This window comes from Agelaius phoeniceus, chromosome 21 (genome assembly GCF_051311805.1).
Source record: "Agelaius phoeniceus isolate bAgePho1 chromosome 21, bAgePho1.hap1, whole genome shotgun sequence".
In the NCBI taxonomy this organism is placed as follows: domain Eukaryota; kingdom Metazoa; phylum Chordata; class Aves; order Passeriformes; family Icteridae; genus Agelaius; species Agelaius phoeniceus.
Genome location: NC_135285.1, coordinates 10,107,632 through 10,125,301, shown reverse-complemented (window position 1 = coordinate 10,125,301; position 17,670 = coordinate 10,107,632). Strand labels below are relative to the sequence as shown.

Here is a 17,670-nt window from a genome sequence, read left to right as displayed (position 1 = left end):
CCCGCCGTGCCGGTACCGGTGCCGTTCCCTGGGGGTCGGTCCCGCCGTGCCGGTGCCGGCGTCGGTGCCGTTCCCGTTCCCGTCGCGGGGCGGGGGCAGCGAGGCCGGGCCCGGCTCCTCCCCCGGCCGCCTCCTTCCCGCCGTGCCCCGCGCAGCGGCCCCGGAAGGCGGCGGGAGCGGTGAGGCGGCGGCAGCGGGGCCGGGCCGGGGTGGCGGCGGGGCCGCTTCGCTTCGCTCCGCTCGGGCCGGTGCTCCTGGGCCCCGCAGAATCCCGAGGCGCGGCCCGAGGGACCCGGGGAGGGCGCGGGGCAGGCGCTCGGCCGAGCCGGCTCGCTCGGGGCCCGCGGGATCACCGGCCCCAGCCGGCCCCAGGTCCCGCCCCAGGCCCGGCCCCGCTGCGGGGCGGTCCCGGTAATCCCGGGCCATCTGGCGCTGTAATCGGCTGAATCTGGGGTTAGCTCCCGCGGAGCCTGCGGCGTCCGGCAGGAAAACCGGGAGCCGGGCTGTGTCCGTGGGCAGGAGAGCCGGGAGCCGGGCTGTGTCCGTGGGCAGGTGAACCGGGAGCCGGGCTGTGTCACACACACGGCCTGGGCTGGCTGGGAGACCCCTGCACCATCGAGCGTGAGCCCACAGCAACTGATCTGATTAAAATTTCTTCTTCCAGGTCTTGGTAGAAGCTTGTCTCTGAAAGACTGGAAAGGAATACAGGTCAGAACGCTTTAATTTACCTAATTACATTGATAGTTTTTCAGCTCAAATGAATTGTTAAATAATCTAAGTAATAGTAGCTGGGAATCAGCCTGGTGGAGCTGTCCAGTGAGGCTCTGAGGTTTTAAACTGAGTTTTAAATTGTGGCTTAAGAATTAGCCCAGGTGACTGAGGGCTGTGTTCTCCTGGGGTTAAAAACTGCCCTGAGGAAATAAAGGACCATCATGATGCATGTTTGATCAGAAATGCATCCTCTCTTTTGTTACCTTATTTTTAGAGCATAATGACCACTGCAGATGATAAACTGCTTGGCGAGAAGCTGCAGTATTATTACAGCAGCAGCGAGGGTGAGGATGAAGACAGTGAGAAGGAGGATAAAGAAGGGGAGAGCAGCATTCCAGAAAGTGTGGGCGAGGTGGAGCTCAGCAGCGATGGCAGCGCTGTCAACACAGGTATCATCATATCAATGTACTTCTTTTGTATATCCCTTGTTGATTGGAAATTTTGTATGTTCTTCTAAAACTCTTTTTTTGAAATGAAATTCCTGGGTTTATGCATACTTGAGTCAGAGGGTGATCAGTTTCTGGCTGTTGTCTAACTTTATTTTTAATAGCTGTTTTTTTTTTAATGTTTGACTTCTCCTATGAGAGAATTCAAATTCAGCATCATATCTGAAGCAGTCAGGTTTTGGATATAAAGTTGAGACAAGGCTGATTTGTACAATTCAGATAGTAATATATAATTATTTTTGTTCTGATGAAAGCCATGCTAACAATAGGAGAACTCTTGTGGGCTGGTGGTTCTATTTCAAGACCACAGATATTAATCTTTGGGACAATTACAAGAGTAGCCTAGTTAAGTAAATTGTAGCCTTCTTGTTAAAAATGTAGATAGAAACTCAAGGACGTGCAAATGGCAAATTTCTTATTTCAATGTTTTGCATAGTTACAAAAACATTTATGACCAGGTCACCGTTTTACTGATTTACAAATTATTCCTTGATTGTAACTGATAGGCAACATTGTATTGTCTTTTTCACACGAAATGGCTCCACACCTCATCGCAGGTCCCAAGGGAGTGATCAATGACTGGCGCAGGTTTAAGCAGCTGGAGACAGAGCAGCGGCAGGAGCAGCGCAGGGAGATGGAGAGGCTCATCAAGAAGCTCTCCATGACCTGCAGGTCTCACCTGGATGACGAGGCTGAGCAGCAGAAGCAGAAAGAGCTGCAGGAAAAAATCAATGGGAAGGTAGGGTGGCACAAAGGAATCAAAATGCCACTTAAGTATTTAACAGTTTTGCTTGCCTGTGACAGCAAATAAGTGATTTAGCTGCAATACCAAGGAAGTCCAAAAGCTTTTTCCAGATTTCTCATCTGTTGATCTAACCACTTCCAGGGCATTAATATGAAGAGTTCTACAGCAAAACTGTGAATGCTGCCTCCCCTGCCCGAAACTAGGAGCCCTCATTAATTTAGTATTTAGTAAGCAGGTGTTTCAACTCTGAGCTCCAGGAGTTGAAGACATTGGATGTAGTGAGTGGTTTTAATTAGCTGGGCTGTTAACTAGCCCTGAGTTGTAGTCAGAGAAGTTACTAAATTGCAGACATGTCTGTGCCTTCAGATGATGAAAGTTGGCTGTGCTCTCCTGCGTCTTGAGTGATGCAGATAAGTTTAATGAAGCAAGTGAACAGGTATAAAATACATAAAATCCTGGTAATTTCAATTCTACAGGCACAATGGTGCCACAAATGTTAACTGAAAAACTAAATGAAAAGCTGATGAGAAAGAAGCTCATCTGAGGTCAGGCACAGTTTCCAAATCAGCACTCCCAGCTCGGTAGAAGCACATGGCCACCATTAACCTGGATTAAAGTGGGAGCATGGAGCAGCCACTTGTGTTATTAGTGCAGCTTGTGGAAACTGGAATACCCAGGGCTGAAATCGCTGTTCCCCCTGGACATGGTTTCTAATTAGATCAGAATGGAGTGTAATGCACAGGGTGCTTGAGCCTTCATGGGTTGCACTTTGCTGTTATTAAAGATGAGTGACCCACATTAATCCTCTTGATTTATGTTCTCATTATGTAAGTGACCCATATAGTGGTGCAGATGTTTTTCAGGAATCCCTGTGTGTTTTTTAGATGACTTTACAGGAATACAACATGATCCACAATGATGAGGACGATGAGGAGTTCTTGCAGCGCTACAGGAAGCAGCGGATGGAGGAGATGAGGCAGCAGTTGTACAGTGGGCAGCAGTTCAAGCAGGTGTTTGAGATCACCAGTGGGGAAGCATTTCTGGACACCGTGGACAAAGAGCATAAGAGCACACTGATCATGATCCATATTTACGAAGACGATATCCCTGGCACTGAATCCCTGAATGGCTGCATGATCTGCCTGGCTGCTGAGTACCCAACAGTGAAATTCTGCAGAGTGAAGAGTTCACTCATTGGTGCCAGCACTCGCTTCACTAACAATGCCCTGCCAGCCCTGCTGGTCTACAAGGCAGGGGAGCTCATTGGCAACTTCGTGCGCATCACCGACCAGCTGGGAGAAGATTTTTTTGCTGTAGACCTGGAGGCTTTTCTGCAGGAGTGTGGCTTGCTGCCAGAAAAAGACCTACTGCTGCTGACTTCTATACATAATCCATCTGCATGTTACAGTGAAGACAGTGATCTGGAAATAGACTGAGCCCTTTGTGCCAAGGGCCCGTAGGTGTAGTTGTGCTGTGGGATGTTCTTGTGCTAGGGATTGTTCTCTCTCCTCCATCGTGTGGGTATGTATTCCTCCCCTTCATGCACTTTGACTTCTGCTCATTAAAAATAACAACAAATTCCTAACATTTTCTTAAATTAATTCCATATCTACAACTAAAACAGTCTCATTTCTGTGCAATTCAAATGTGTTTTACTTAACACAAAGTTCTAACATGATTCAGTCAGTTTAGGAAATTGTCTGTTGCAATGTCTCAGCATCCTTGCACATTTCAATTGAGATGTGGCCACCAACTCCCTAAGATAAGAACTGAGACTGCAAATAAAATAGTTTTTAACATTCAAGACTTAATAATCTGGTGCTGAACTGCACCAGTTAAAAGTGTGAGGTCCCATGTTCCATTCCACAGTTTGCAGTCTCCTTCCTGGGAGAATCTTGTTCTAACACTTGGCCTTAAATTTTTGTTCCTTTCTCAGTTACAAATAACAACAACCCCCGGCTTCATCCTGAAAATTGCTTTTCAGCTGGAGAGAGTTCTTCTTCCCTTAACCTTCCCTGAGACATAAATGCAATTACAGCTCTTAATACATTCTTGGGTTCTAAAACCCATCCTTGGAGTTCCTTGTAGTCACTTGATCAGAAAATGAGCTCTGCCTCTTCAGAGGGACTGCCTGCTGCAAAGAGCTCCAACGTGTGTGCTGAACAGCAGCAAGGAGAATCTTGTTGGCAAAATGCAGAATTAGGACTTGAATAACCTCAGAATTTCATCCCATGCTAAAATTACTAAATCAATGGTAAAGTTCTTTTCTGTCTGCCTTCAGTAGTAGAAGTAGACTATCATTACCTAAATACATGACCCAATGTAATGCCATGTTTAATGATTAAATTTAATTGCATTTTTTATGTAAAGCACTTTGGAACACCAGGAAGAATTGCAAATGTGTCTGTGAATCCTAATAGGATCTTAATAAGAATGGATCTTGGGCTAGAAAAAAAAATAATTTCTAACTGTATCTATTTGAGCTGTCTTTTTAAAAGTAGTATAAGCAGAAAAATAAATAATCTGTAGTTTAAAGTGACTGAGTTGGCACAGATTGTAGCTGTTTTAAGGAAACTGGCAGAAATCCAGGTTTTCAAATGTGGTGAGAGATTATTTCTTTTCGTGAGAATTGCAGAAAAAAACCCTATGTAAGATATATGGAATTAAATCACTGAGTGTGGATATCAGCACATTTAAGGAAAATATCAAAGCAACTGTAACTCATATCCAGGGTGAGATTCAGTGAAGTCTGTTGTGCAGACAAGGTGCATTTTAGCATCATCACAAAACCTGTCTTGCAGAGAGGATCAAGGCAGAGCTGTCTGCTTGAGTCGCTTTGAAGTTTTTATTTTTATAAAGTGCTTTTTTTTTTGCCCCCTATGGCAGCAAAACTGTAACAGGATCAAACCCTCCCCTGCTGCTCTGTGTCCAATGGCCTGGAGCAAGGTGACTCCTGGTGAGGAACCTCCTGTGCTCAGGTAGGGGACAGGTGGTTTGCAGTGCCAGCAGCAAAAAGGAGAAGAAAAAAGGTGTGAATCCAATTGATCATTGATGTGGAAGAATATAACAAGCACAAGGGAGCGAGGGGAGAGGAGCTGTGCCTGCTGCTCGTTCATGCACAGGCTCATGCACAGCTGTGAGCAGGGAGAGGAGGCTGAGCTGGGAAAAAGCTGCTGCTGCTGCTGCTTTTTGCCCTTCCTTGAAGCTGCATTTTCAAGGAGATCTATAAATAGGAGTTGAAAAAGCACTTGTCATGTAGGTGTGCAGCCTCTGGGAAATGTTCTGTTTTGGAAGGAGCGGTGCAGTGCAGGGAGGCAGCCAGGACTGGTGGGTGTTACAGGCCCTCACCTGGCTTTGCTCACAGTTAAAGATGTTCCAATACAAACAGCAGAGCTTGGGCACGGAATGCGAGGGCACAAGGAAGCACGGATGGTTGCTTGGCAAGGGCAGGAATGAAATCCCAGGGTAAGTTCAACATGGACATTTAATTGTGGGGCCAGCATGGCTGCCAGGCAGTGCAGGACAAAATTCAGCTAAGAAAAGATCACACTGAGTTCTTCTGGCCTCCCATCTGCCTCTTCTTTGTAAAATGTTCAAAATATGCCTTTGCTGAAAATCCAAACAAGGTTTCCTGTGCAGTCACTGGCCTGATCCTGTGGCAGGGGGGCCTGCTGGGGAGGGCTGGGAGAGTCTGGAGACTCCCTCCAAGGAGGGGTTGCTTTTCTCCTCCTGCTCAGTGAATCATTGCCTCTGAGGCCACACAAGCCCAGATGCGTGTTTTCATTGTTGCTGCAGGAACCCAGGCAGCCCCATCCTGCTGTCCCTGTCCATCCCCACCGCAGGCAAGCCACAGCTGGGCTCCCCAGAGGGATGTTTAAAAACACAGAGCATGTCCCCCAGCTGTGTTTACCAAGAGCTCAAACAGAGGGCACTTCTGGCAGCACTCTCCTCTCCAGAGCACAGCAGGGAGCCCTGCCATGGTTGGTGGTGCTGGTGGCCACACCAAACACCACCATGTGTGGGTGCAAACACTGCCTTGGATGTGGCTGTACCTTGGTGACGGGGGGAGCGATTTCTGCAACTGCCATGGCTGGAGAACCAGCACAGAAAACAGAAGAGCTCAGCAGTGCTGGGCTGGGGGAAGCTCTGTGTGCAGGGCCGTGGGTGCCTGGGCTCCTGGGGGAGGTTTCAGTAGTGTGTTGGATGCTGTGCCTGGGGCTGGTACGTGTTGGTCCTTCAGAGAAACGATTTCAAAGCTTCTCCTGCTGGCAGGAGGGAGATGCTTTGCTGTCCTGGCCTGGTTGGAAGAGGTGCCAGGTTTGCCAGCTGTGGCTCAGCCAGGCTGTCCCAGTGGAACATTCCTCCTTGGTGGCAGGGAGCAGCCAGGCCGTGCCAGGTGTGCCCAGGGGAGCGTTCCTCCTTGGCCCAGAGCAGCTCGGCCGCTCTCCCTGTGCCCCGGGGCTCTCGTGCCGTTATCAGCCGTCCCAAAGCAGCGCTGGCAGCCCCGATAGCCACGAGCAAACGCAGGATGTTTGTGGTTTAACTGAAGCGAGCCGGGCTTGTGCCTGTCGCCAGATGTCAGGGAAGGATGCTGGGGGCTGGAGCGGCTCCCTGCCGGGGAGGGCGGTCACGAGCACAGCTGGAAGCACAGCTGGAAGCGGCTGGCTGGGGGCGTGCCCGGGGAAGGACTGACCGTGTCCTCCTCTCGCGTTGCTGCTCAGCCCTTCTGCACGGCACAGTGCGACTGGAAGCACTGGGCTGTCCGTGTGCCAGGGGAGCACAGAGCAGGTGAAGCTGCCTGCTGTGCCTTCGGGGTCTTGCTGGCCTCTCTGGCTCCCCACATCCCCCAGGAAACTGAAATTCAGATGCTATCCTGGTAGTGCTGTCCCATTTCTGAAGGGTTAAAGAGAGTGAGTGAGAAGGCTCATGCCTTGGGAGTCTCTGCTTGCACATGTTCCCTTGCTATGACTTCTCCTACCACATCCCAGCCAAGGCACCAGCCCTTTAAACCTCCCTAATTTAAAATTCCTGTAGCACCTCCCTGGGAATGCTGCTGGGATGGAGCAGAGGCTCAGGAGTGCTCCCCTCCTCCAGGACAGCAGAGGAAGGAGCTGCAGCTGCATGCTCTCTTACAGACTGTGGCTATTTCATGTCTACAAAACACCCAGGCAGCCAGATTGGTGTGTGGATAGTTTTTATGTGAGAGAAATACACAATGGTGGTCTAAAGCAGTGTCACCATGGAAGTACAGAATATCCTGAATTGTGGAAGGGACCCACAAACATTATTACAGTCCAACCCCTGGCCCTGCCCAGGACAACCCCAACAATCCCACCCTGTGCCTGAGAGCAGTGTCCAAACACTGAATTGTGGCATTTGAGCAGCACAGGGCTGGGAGGTGGACAGAGGGGAGCAAAGTTCAAACTGCCTCAGGACACTCAGAGACCCCCATGGAAGCTTCTAAGGGAGAAGTTGCTCCATTTATTGCTTCAGGTGCAGTCAGCAATGGCCCAGCACAGTGCTGGTGGGCACAGCCACAAATAGAGGAGTTTTTAAAATCATTTATTATTTTAAATTTCCTTTTTCCTGGAGCTTAACCAGGATCTGATGGGGATCAAGGCCAGTGACAGTGGTTGCCAGCTACCACGTGGCTGGGCTGGGCAAGGGCTGAGCTCTGTTTGGGGAGGAGGACAGAAGCAGGCTCTGTGTGCTGTGAGGATGTGTTTGCTGAGCTGTTAGTGCAGAGAAGGGTGATGATTTTGGGATGGAAGAGACTCCATCCCTTTGTGTGCACAGAGGTAGCATCTTGCTCGGAGCAGCCCCGGGTTGGCAGCCAGTGGCACGTGCCAGGGTCCAAGCCAGCACGACACAGGAGGTCTGGAGATCTGACCTCATGCTTCTCTCTGGTCTCCTCCAGGAGAGACTGCTTTGGTTCCTTCTCCCAGCTGTGCACATGTGCTGGGCAGGCACAGGGGCAGCAGGTTCCTGCATGCCCACCATTCGCTGTAGGAAGGAACAGCATCCTCAGCACCGGGCTGGGAGCTGAGCTCAGCCTGCAGCAGGCCAAGGACAGTCCCTACCTGGGCAGGTCAGCCCTGCTAGAGCTCTGTAGAGGATCCAGCAGCCCGAGGGCTGCCGTGCTCTGCAGCGTCAGGCACGTGGAACGCCACGTACGGGCACTTCTTCACATTGAGGCACACGAGTTTCTCCAGGGATGCCGTCTTCACGATCTCAAAGCCAGTTGTTCCACCAAATGTACTGGGTTTCCAGTACTCTGGGGAGCAGATGGGGTTTCCAAAAAGCCCCTTCAGGGAAAATGGAGCTCCGATCTCCACCATGCTTTCCCCAAAAATGCCATTGGGTTGGGGTTTCTCCAGCAGCAAGCCTGGGTAAAACTCCAGAGCATCAATATCTCCATACAGCTCTTCCAGCTCTGCTGCCTTCTCTTCCTCTCCTGCACCAAGTGAACATCAGAGTGCTTTAGCAAGAGAATCACACCTGGCAAGGACTGGCCTGGCAGTGGGCAAAGGGAGGGTGGCTCCCTCGCAGGCAGTGGCAAGCCTGACTTCCAGGCCAGGGACCCCAGGAGGAAGGACCCTGCATCCCCTGACACCCCTGCATCAGTCTGCCCCACTGTGGGGCCATGAGCAGGCAGGGCTGGGATGGGCAGGGGTGGCTGCTCCAAGCCCAGTGGCAGAGGGGCAGCTCATGGCCTGGTACTCACCCACAGGCACAGAGCCCCTGCCCCGGCCCAGCAAAGCCCCAGGAGCAGCAGTGCAGCCCTACCTGTCAGCTCCTGGAAGGACCTGTAGGGCTTCATGCCAAACCTTTTCCGGTACTCGTTGAAGGGCTGCAGCCTCAGCTGCCGGGACTCCTTGATGACCCCAATGGCCACGTGCAGGACATTGGCATTGATGGTCTGTCCCCCACCGATCTGCAGGGCAGAGACAAGGAGGAGCACACATCAGGCACACCAGCATCAGCCCCAGAGGGCCACCACACTAAAGCACCCTGGGCTCAGGCTGTGACACCAACACATCACTGCAGAGCAAGAGGAGGGTGGGCAGTGCAAAAACCAACTGTGGAGCAGCTTGGTCAGGCCAGCCCTGCTCCCAGGGCAGGGCACAGGGCAGAGGAAGTCCCCGATGGACAGTGACCCAGTGAGGAGGATGAGAGAGATTTCAGGCTCACTGGGAGAACCCAAATGCCCAAAGGGCCTCAGGCTCAGCCTCAGCTGGCCTGCTTGGCACAGGCAAAGAGAGTGAGGAATGGAGCTGCAATCGCTTGGTAGAAAACATCCATGCGATGGCAGCAAAGAACAGTGCCAGGCGCTGCTCCAGGCCCCGCGGCTCCGCAGCCGGGCGGGGACATCCCGGCTTCCACAGGCTCTGGCATCACCGGAGTGTTTACTACAGAGCAACAAGGGCAAGCAGCTGGGGCTGCCAGGGCCAGCCTCGCCACGGTGCGGGTGGGGAGGACTCCTGATGATTCCTGATGTGCCCATGGGCTGCTGCCCTGGGCAGACTCGGTGTGGCACCACTGCATGCGTGTCCCTCCCGGAGAAGGCAGAGCAGGACCTTACCCTTCCTGCAACCTGCTTGGAAAAGGACTCCACCAGCGCCTCCACGCCGTAGTCCATGAGCATGGAGGTGTTGTAGAGGAACTGCTTGTAGCTGTACTCTTGTCCCTGGATGATGAAGGAGTCGGGCATCAGCCCGTGCCAGTGATAGAGCTGGTTGAACTCCACGGCGATGCGATTCCGGTACTGGAACTGGGACCCAAACAAGAGCTCGGGGTCGAACTTGAGGCTCAGGTAGTACCCACTGAGGTGCTGCACGTAGTCCTCAACAACGATCTTAATGGTCTCCCCTGGGCAGCAGAAAAGAAGCAGCTGGCAGCAGCAGGAGCCACCAGCTCTGCACCTGAGATGTTACCCACATCTACCACAGCAACCATCCACCTCCTCCTGACCATTTTGGATGGACCAAAGCCAATTTTTTTGCTATATGGACCAAAACAAGCAATTCCCAGAAGGATGCCAGAGGAGCTGCCTCAAAGGCAGTTTGACCATTACCCCCAGAAGAGGCTGGCCAGCCTGTGAGTCCTTGGGGGCCGCCCAGGGGCTGGGACAGGGCGGGGGCAGTTCCTCACCGATGAGGATGAGCCGCGCTGTCTGGAAGAGCTGCTCGTCGCTCCAGGTGGGGTGGTCCCGCTTGAGCAGGTCGCAGACGCGGTTGTGCTCTCGCAGCCAGAGCGTGGCGTACACGCAGAGCCCCGGCAGCAGCCCGAACACCTCCTGCCCCACCGCCAGCTGCCGCTCCCGGGGCACACCCGACGGGTACACCATGTGCACCGGGGCCTCGCTGACCGTGGGCGGGTACACCTCGCCATCCACCACCTGGGGACACAGCAGCCACAGGGCAGAAAGGGGAGGGGACAAACACATCCCAGGAAAAGCCTGCCCAGCCAAGGGCACCGCATTGCTCTCCTGCAAGAGGTGAGTGGAATGGAAACGCCTCCCTCATAGAGCCCCAAATGCCTGCTGCCATCAGAGCAGCTGCACCCCAAAGATTGTCCCCCGGCCAGCAGCCACGCAGGGCATCAGGGTTGGGGTCTGCCAAGAGGTGCCAGAGGAACATGGGCTTCAAACAGCCCTGGCTCACGGGACTGGGATGTGTTTCAGTTGTGCTGGGTGGTACCTGGAATTTCAGCTTCCCATCTCGGAAAAGTCGCAGCTGGTGCTGCCGCTGCAGGCTGTCCCCGTACAAATGCCCCAGGTCCACCTGTGGAGAGAACAGGGCATCAAGGTTGCTCTGAGAGGCACAGGGACCCCAACAGCCCCTCACTCCTGCTGCCCTCACCCCATGTCCCAGAGCCTTGGTGAAGCCACGTCCCATCTTCCCAGATGTCTTGAAGAACTGGTGGGTGAAATGCTGGGCGAAGAAGGCAAACATCATGTTGGTGCCTCGGGGATCAGCCTCAAACTTGTGCCGCAGCAAGAACCTCTCTGCCAGGAGCTGGGGGTCAGGGAGCTGCAGCTTCCCTGCAAAGGATGGAGGTTGAGGGAAGATGCCCAGTGCCAACCCAGGCAGGTACTGGTGCTGTCTGCAGGGCTGCTGGTGGTGTCTGCTGCAGCATCAGGCACAGACTCATCTGCACAAGGACCTTGCAGCCCTCTCACACAGGCTGTGACATGTCCCAGCAGCTCAGCCTGAGCTGTCCCAGCAGCAATCCAGATGTCATCAATCTCCTGCAGCAGAGCCAGTCTGGGCAGGACAGGGGTAGCACGTGGCACTGCCAGTGGTGCTTTGCAGAAGTGTCCATGGCAGCCAAAGCTTGGCCATGGCTGGGTGGGAAACACTCAGGGTGTGGGTGCCCCGGAGCAGCCACGTACCTTTGGTGCCCATGGGCGTGGGGCAGTCGTCCGGCACGGGCGGCAGGACGCGGGTGTAGTAGCTGACGTTGGCATAGGCCTCCCAGCTGATGTAGCCATAGTCAGAGTTGAAAGTGGGGGGGCTGGGGATGAGATTGGCACGAACTGAAAGGAGAGAGGGGGATCACCACTGTGGGGCTTGAGGCAGCAACCCACAGGCTCTGGCCCTGGTCCCTGCCCGCCCGCTCTGTGCTGCCAGACAGCCCCTGGCACCCCAAAAACCAGAAAGGTACCAGCAGTGGAGGCATGTGGGTGTCCTGGGCTTTGCTCCGAGCCTTTTAAAGGCTGCAATTCCCTGCAGGAAAGGAGGGCTTGTGCTAATGTGCTAAGTGGATCCTTGGATGATGGATGAGATGACAAACCCTTAGAAATGGTGAAGCCAACAGCCGGAGCCTTGCAAGCGTGTCGCTACGGCTCCAAGAGCTGGAACCTAAATATTTATGCAAAGTGATGAATATGGAGACATGAGTAACAAGGGCCATATTTCCACGGGCTGCTTTCTGTGCAGCTGTGAAACAGCTCCTTGGCCTGGGGAGTGCAGCATGCCAAGAACTGCTCGTGTTTTCCAGCCAGCTGGCAGCTTGGCACAGTGCTGGGGACCCCCTACACCCCACTGCAACCTGGCTGGGCAGCTCCCCCGGGCACAGTGACCGTGTGACAGGGTGATGGAAGGACAGGGTGACAACCTTCTGGGTCTCCTGCTGAGGTGACTCCAGCCCAATGCCCACCCTGCTCACAGGAGTTGCTCAGCATCGCTGCAGCCCTGCTATCCCCACCCACACATCTGTGCATGCCAGGGGGTCCTCGAGTCCTGCTGAACCCCAAACCCTCTCCAACCCCTCACCTGTCAGCACGAGCCTCATGAGCGTGTCCCTGATGAAGGTGCTGTTGATAATGTCCCAAAACCACTTGAAGTGGGTCAGGATGAAGTGGTAGAAGGCAGGACTGGGCTTCAGCAGGTTGTGGAGACGTGTCCAGAACTCAGCTGGGGGAAACAGAGCAGTCACTCTCCCTGCTGAGGAGCCAGCCCACCCAGAGCAGTGAGTGCTGTGGGGACAGGGCTGCCCTGGCAGATCCTGGGGACAGGGACTCACGGGAGGTGCAGTTGGCCCCGTAGTACCCGGTCCGGGTGCAGTCGCACTCGTATCCTCTCAGGCCGACCCTCACACACACCCCTTGGTTCTGGCAGGGGAAATAGCAACAGGGATTCACTGCAGGGGAAGAGAGAGAGAGAGACATCACCATCCAGGCAGCACATCGCTGCATCTGCTGGCTCCCTGCTCCTCAAGGGGGGACAGTGCCTCAGACCCAGCCCAGCGGGTCCAGCTAAGGGAGGAGGTGCAGGAGCCAAGCCCTGCCCTGTGCCTGGGGGCTGCTGTGCCCCCGGAGCCCCAGCCCGGGCTAAAGCCATGCAAACAGCCACTGTGCTAATAACAACAGCCATTGTCAGGGCCGTTTGCTTTGGCAGGGCCCCTCAGCCCCACCGCCCCCAGCGGATGGAAAGGGCCTCTCATGGCTCACTCCCAGCTCCCGCCCGGCCCCTTCCTCCACCACCTTCATGCCCAGCCTGCAGGGATGAGATAAGGCCCCTTGCAGCCCTTCCCAGGCTGTGGGATCGTGTGGGACAGGGAGACCCTCTGGCATGGAGCAGCTCCCATGCTGAGCAGCTCCATCCCCACCAAGCCTCTCCGGGCTGCCCTGGAGCAGGAAGATCCTTGTAACTCCACCATCCACAGCCCCTCCAAGAGCAGCAAACCTCAGGGGATAGAGAAACACCGTCCAGGGTGGCCAGAGACTCCTCTGCCTTCCATCAGCCAAAGGAGTGCTCTGGAAATTGGGATGTTCTCTGTCACTGCTGCCTCCTGAAATCCTCACCAGTGGCATTCTCAACTCACCAAGCCAGGTCTGGACAGAGCCTTTGTGCCAGGAGGGAAGTGCCTAAAGCCCAGAGCTGGCTGCACACCTGGCTTTGTCAGAGCACACTGGAGGCCACCAGCCCCACCAGGGCACACAGCACTCATGGACAAGGTGCCACCAAGGCAGTGCCCAGCTCTGGAGCTGCTGGCTGCAGGAATGGGGGACAGGCAGCACACCCCGAGTGCTGAGGAGACTGACAGCCACTGCCAGGGTGCCTAGTGCCACAGCTGATGGAGGAAGGTCTCCTGAGCCCATCAGCTGCTCCATGTGGCTCATGAGCTCACCAGATCCCTGCCAGACCCGCTTCAGGTTCTTCAGGAATTTGGGAACATTGCTGGGGTGGTGGGATGGGCATGCAGAACAGAAACCACATTTTTTCCATAGGAATTTGCAGCTAAAAATTAACATCTTTGGAAAATAAAGGTAATTTTGTGAAGTTGCTCGGTGTCCCAGCAGGCACATGCTCGGGGCAGGGCAGGGAGCCCGGGGCTCAGCCAGCAGCTCTGCCGGGCTGTGCTCAGCCCTGTGGTCCCAAATCCCTCCTGGCACACAAGGCCCGACTTGCAAAGACGTGCTCAGCTCCCAGCACTTCCGTCAGGCTCCCTTTCATCTTGGATCTTTTCATGTCTCCAGACGGGAGGCAGCAGGCAGGATCTTATTTATCTCAGACAAATTAAGGTCAGACCACCCGTTCAGATTTTTGCAAGATGGGAATTTTTGGAAAGGGGGAGGTGTTGCAGCGCAGCTGGAGCATCCTCTGGGCTATTCCCACGCCGGTAGCTCCACACTTGGCTCTGCTGCAGACCCGGTGAAAGCCCCGACGAGCAGCCCCGTGCCGTGCCCGCTGCAGCCCAGGGGAAGCCGGGCTCCTGTGGGCTGGGAGGATGCTCCGGCACAGCAGGTCGAGTCCTGCCCCGTGTCTCCAGCTGATATGGGGAGTCAGGAGAAGTTCGCTCGGCCGGGGCCCTCCCCGGTGCGAGCAGTGCAGTCGTGCCGAGCCCTCCTCCGAGGCGGGTTTGGCGGCGTGCCGGGCTGTGCTGTGCCGGGCCGGGCCGGGCCGGGCCGCGCCTCCCACGGTTCACTGCAGTGTCAGTGCCGCCGCCGGGTCTCCGAGGCGGGGTGGGAGCAGCGTGTTCCAGCCAAAAGGGTGGGAAGGGGCTGGAGCGTGTCCTGGCCCGCGACACCAGCCCCATCACATCCTGAGGAGCCTCCCTGTGCAGCAGCTCCGTGCCTCTCCACACCCCGGCCAGGAATCCTGCGCTGGCCTTGCCAGGATGGCTCCAGGTATGGGAAAGGCCCTGCAGCGGGAGTGCGGCCCCTTCGTGCCGGCAGGGCTGGTGCACTCGCTCCATCACCGCTGAAAAATGCCAGATTTGGGGACAACATCCGTTCCACAAACCGCAGCCAAAGCAACCTGGGGTGAATCATGGCCGGGATGGAGCCGGGCTCGTTCCACGGGACCTGGCTGAGCTGCCGCAGGCTTTGGAGACCGTGGAATGCTTACGCACTTGTTTGTCTGATCCTGGAAGGTTTCTCGGGCCCACGAACTATTCACAGCACACACACCACAGCCAGATTGTCATCTGCAACCACTTCTGGCAGCACCATGAGCAGGAGCAGCGTGCCAGGCCCACAGCTGTGTTCCACGAGGGCTCAGTGATCCTCCCCCTGCACCTGAGCCAGGCTGCCTGCCCGGGATGGGCTGGAGGGGTGACACAGCCCCAGGGCTCTGTGGCTTCGCTCTGCAGCCCGGGCTGGCTCTCTGTGAGCCCCACTGCAGAGGGGGATGTGCTTGGAGGAGATGCAGACCACAGGCAATGGAAACAGCCATGAATGCAAAGCAGCTCTGGCAGAGGTGCCCCCCTGCCTCCACACAGCAGGGCCTGTGCCCCACCTGCCCCGTGGCTGGGGCTCGGGCACACGGCGATGTTGGGGTGCTGCCACTGCTCCTGTCTGGCAGCCTGAGTTGTGCAATGGCTGCTCAGAGGACAGTCAGGTTTACTTTGCAAGAATGCTTGAACAAAACTACACCCCTGAAGGCAAGTTAGCAGCCAAGGGCAATATCTGCAGGGAAAACTGAGAAACACCTTGGGACCAGCCTGGCTCTGCTCACAGCCAGAGGAAAAGTCTACAGAGAACAAACACCAAGGCTCAGAGCCAAGGTGCAGCCAGTGAGGAGTCAAGTAAAGTGCTCTGAGCAGCAAATATAAAGTGAGCAGGAGATCTCAGCCTCAGCCCAACATCCTGTTATTTGGTCTTTAAGAGCAGATCCGAGGACTAGATTAGGCTGTGGTCCTCCTGGTGCAACGCTGGGGAGGAGCAGAGCCCAGACACTCTGCTGACAGCACCTCGGGGCACAGCACAGTTCCCCTAATTTCTCAATCAGATATCTCCCTCGCTAATTAGGGCTTGGAAAAAAGCCGTCTTTTCCTGTACATCATGTATTGCAGGTATTTTTTTCCCCCCACATAATGAAATTTGCTTTGATCGTGCTGTGCAGCAGTCAGCTCCAGGGCTGCACCATTCCAGTGTTGCATCCGTCCCAGCTGCTTCAGGCACGTGGGTCCTCAGCATGTCCTGTGGTAAGCAGGACACACAGATGCTGGCCCAGCTGTCCTCAGCTCCCAGAGGAACTTCTCAGGAAGATAAAACACGTGTAAAGAGATGGCCAAGCTGGAGAAGGAGCAGAGCAGAGGCTGTCCCTTGCCTGTCCCTACCACCTGTGGTCCAGCCCAGCCAGGGACAGCCAGATCCATCCCCTGGGGACTCTCCTTTCAGCAGATGTGGCTGATGTGCCCTGCAGTGGGGTGCCTGCCACCTCCCCAGCCTCATTGAAGTCACTCAGCATTGGGCTCACCCAGCCCTACTGTTTCTGGTGGCTGGACCTGTCACCCAGCTGGGTCACACCCCAGCTCCTGGAGTCCCCCGCAGAGCTGGCCATGGGTTTGAGAAAGGGTTTTATTTAACCACACGCTCCATGGGTGCCTGCCATAGTCAGCATTATTCCTCACCATCTCCTGGTGAGCCTGCGGTTGGGCAGCACGTGGTGCTGGGAAGGAAACGATGGCTGAGGCCACCAGAGCCGCCCCTGCTGCTCCCAGCCCTCCATCCTCGCTCCCAGCTGCAGCGTCACCAGCCGTGCATTTGGGGACAGCGGCAGGGCCCTGGCTGCCAGCACGCACGGGCATTGTCCCTCTCTCCTTGGAGGAGCTCCGTCCCGGCCGGGAGGCTGCAGGAAGCGGCCGGGCACTGCCCCTCAGCCGGGTGGCGGGGCCGGCGCGGGGTGGCCGCGGTCTTGGCGGGGATCCAGCCCTGTCGTGCGTCCCCGGCCGCCTCGGGCCAGCGATGTCTCCCCCGGGCCCTGCGTGTGGTCCCTGCGGGAGGCGGACGGGGGAAGTTTGTTCCACCAGGGCGCTTCTGCTCCCAGCCGGGCGTGACGGGCCGCAACCTGCGGGCACCCTGACCCGGGCGGTGGTCGTGGGGCTCCTGCCAGCCGCCCCTGCCCACCCTGCCTGCCCTCCGCCCCGGACACGGAGGGCACCGGCGGGCGAGGACGAGCCGGGGGCGGCGAGTGCGATCCCGCCGGGACCCGCCGGGACCCGCCGGACCGCGGCCCGGTCCCGCAGCGCCCGCCCCGCAGCGCTCCCCGCTTCCCCGGGACTCCCGGCACTGGACCCTGCGGGACCAGGTCCCCTCGCCCCCCCGGTGCCGAATGTCCCCTGTTCGGGATGTCGCCGCTCCACCGGTACCGACTCCCCCGCGTCTCCCTCCCTCCCTCCCTCCCGGTGCGGTCCCGCCCCGCGTACCGGAGCCGGTGCCGGCGGCGCTCCCGGCGGCGCAGAGCAGCACGGCGTGGGCGAGCAGCAGCCGAAGCCCCGCGGCCGGCGGGGCCCGGGCCCGGCACCCACCGCCCATGGCGAGAGGCAGCTCCGCCGCGTCCCGCGTCGCACCCGGCGCGGCCCCGCCGCCCCCGCCCCCGCCGCGCTGCCTCCCGCCCCCGACGGGACGGGACGGGACGGGGCCGCCTCCGACAGCCCGGCCCGCCGGGGACTGCCCCGGCTGCGCTCCCCTCCCCTGATCCGCTTGGCCACCCCTGCATCCCCAGCCCTGCCCCGGTCCGTGCCTCCCCCAGGAACCCCAGGTTCCCTCGTTTCCCTCCCAGACCCCACCTACCCGGACATCTCCATACCCAGCTCCTGGTTCCCACATCCCGCTGCATCCCCACGCCCACGCCCTTGCTCCCACGTCCCCCTACATCCCAATTCCACATCCCAGCTCCCCCAGGACTCCATGCTGTCCCCAAACTCCTTGGCCTGGCTCAGCTCCTCCGAGTGGCCGCAAGAGGCTGCCCGGGCAGT

General features: G+C 56.6%; 2 protein-coding genes across 4 annotated transcripts; one reads left to right on the top strand and one right to left on the bottom strand.

Moving 5' to 3' along the window:
- Nucleotides 1-73: 73 nt before the first annotated feature.
- On the top strand, nucleotides 74-4,501 carry PDCL (phosducin like). Of its 3 annotated transcripts, none has more exons than XM_054646493.2 (5): nucleotides 74-179; nucleotides 665-708; nucleotides 986-1,160; nucleotides 1,775-1,956; nucleotides 2,847-4,501. In XM_054646493.2, the coding sequence occupies exons 3-5, from the start codon at nucleotides 992-994 to the stop codon at nucleotides 3,396-3,398; spliced, it is 903 nt and encodes a 300-aa protein (XP_054502468.1). In that variant the 5' UTR covers nucleotides 74-179; nucleotides 665-708; nucleotides 986-991; the 3' UTR covers nucleotides 3,399-4,501. The 3 variants fall into 3 exon arrangements, with proteins under 3 accessions (XP_054502468.1, XP_077045373.1, XP_054502469.1); XM_077189258.1 differs by lacking the exon at nucleotides 74-179 and adding an exon at nucleotides 186-520 and having other exon boundaries at nucleotides 666-708; XM_054646494.2 differs by lacking the exon at nucleotides 74-179 and adding an exon at nucleotides 186-552.
- Nucleotides 4,502-7,828: 3,327 nt separating this feature from the next.
- On the bottom strand, nucleotides 7,829-17,305 carry PTGS1 (prostaglandin-endoperoxide synthase 1). Its single transcript, XM_054646337.2, has 11 exons — nucleotides 17,119-17,305; nucleotides 12,490-12,606; nucleotides 12,240-12,380; nucleotides 11,357-11,500; nucleotides 10,824-11,005; nucleotides 10,662-10,745; nucleotides 10,114-10,360; nucleotides 9,545-9,831; nucleotides 8,749-8,896; nucleotides 8,043-8,416; nucleotides 7,829-7,965 (listed from the first exon to the last, which is right to left on the bottom strand). Exons 1-10 carry the CDS (start codon nucleotides 17,225-17,227, stop codon nucleotides 8,061-8,063), a joined length of 1,815 nt encoding a protein of 604 aa, XP_054502312.2. The 5' UTR covers nucleotides 17,228-17,305; the 3' UTR covers nucleotides 7,829-7,965; nucleotides 8,043-8,060.
- Nucleotides 17,306-17,670: the final 365 nt, after the last annotated feature.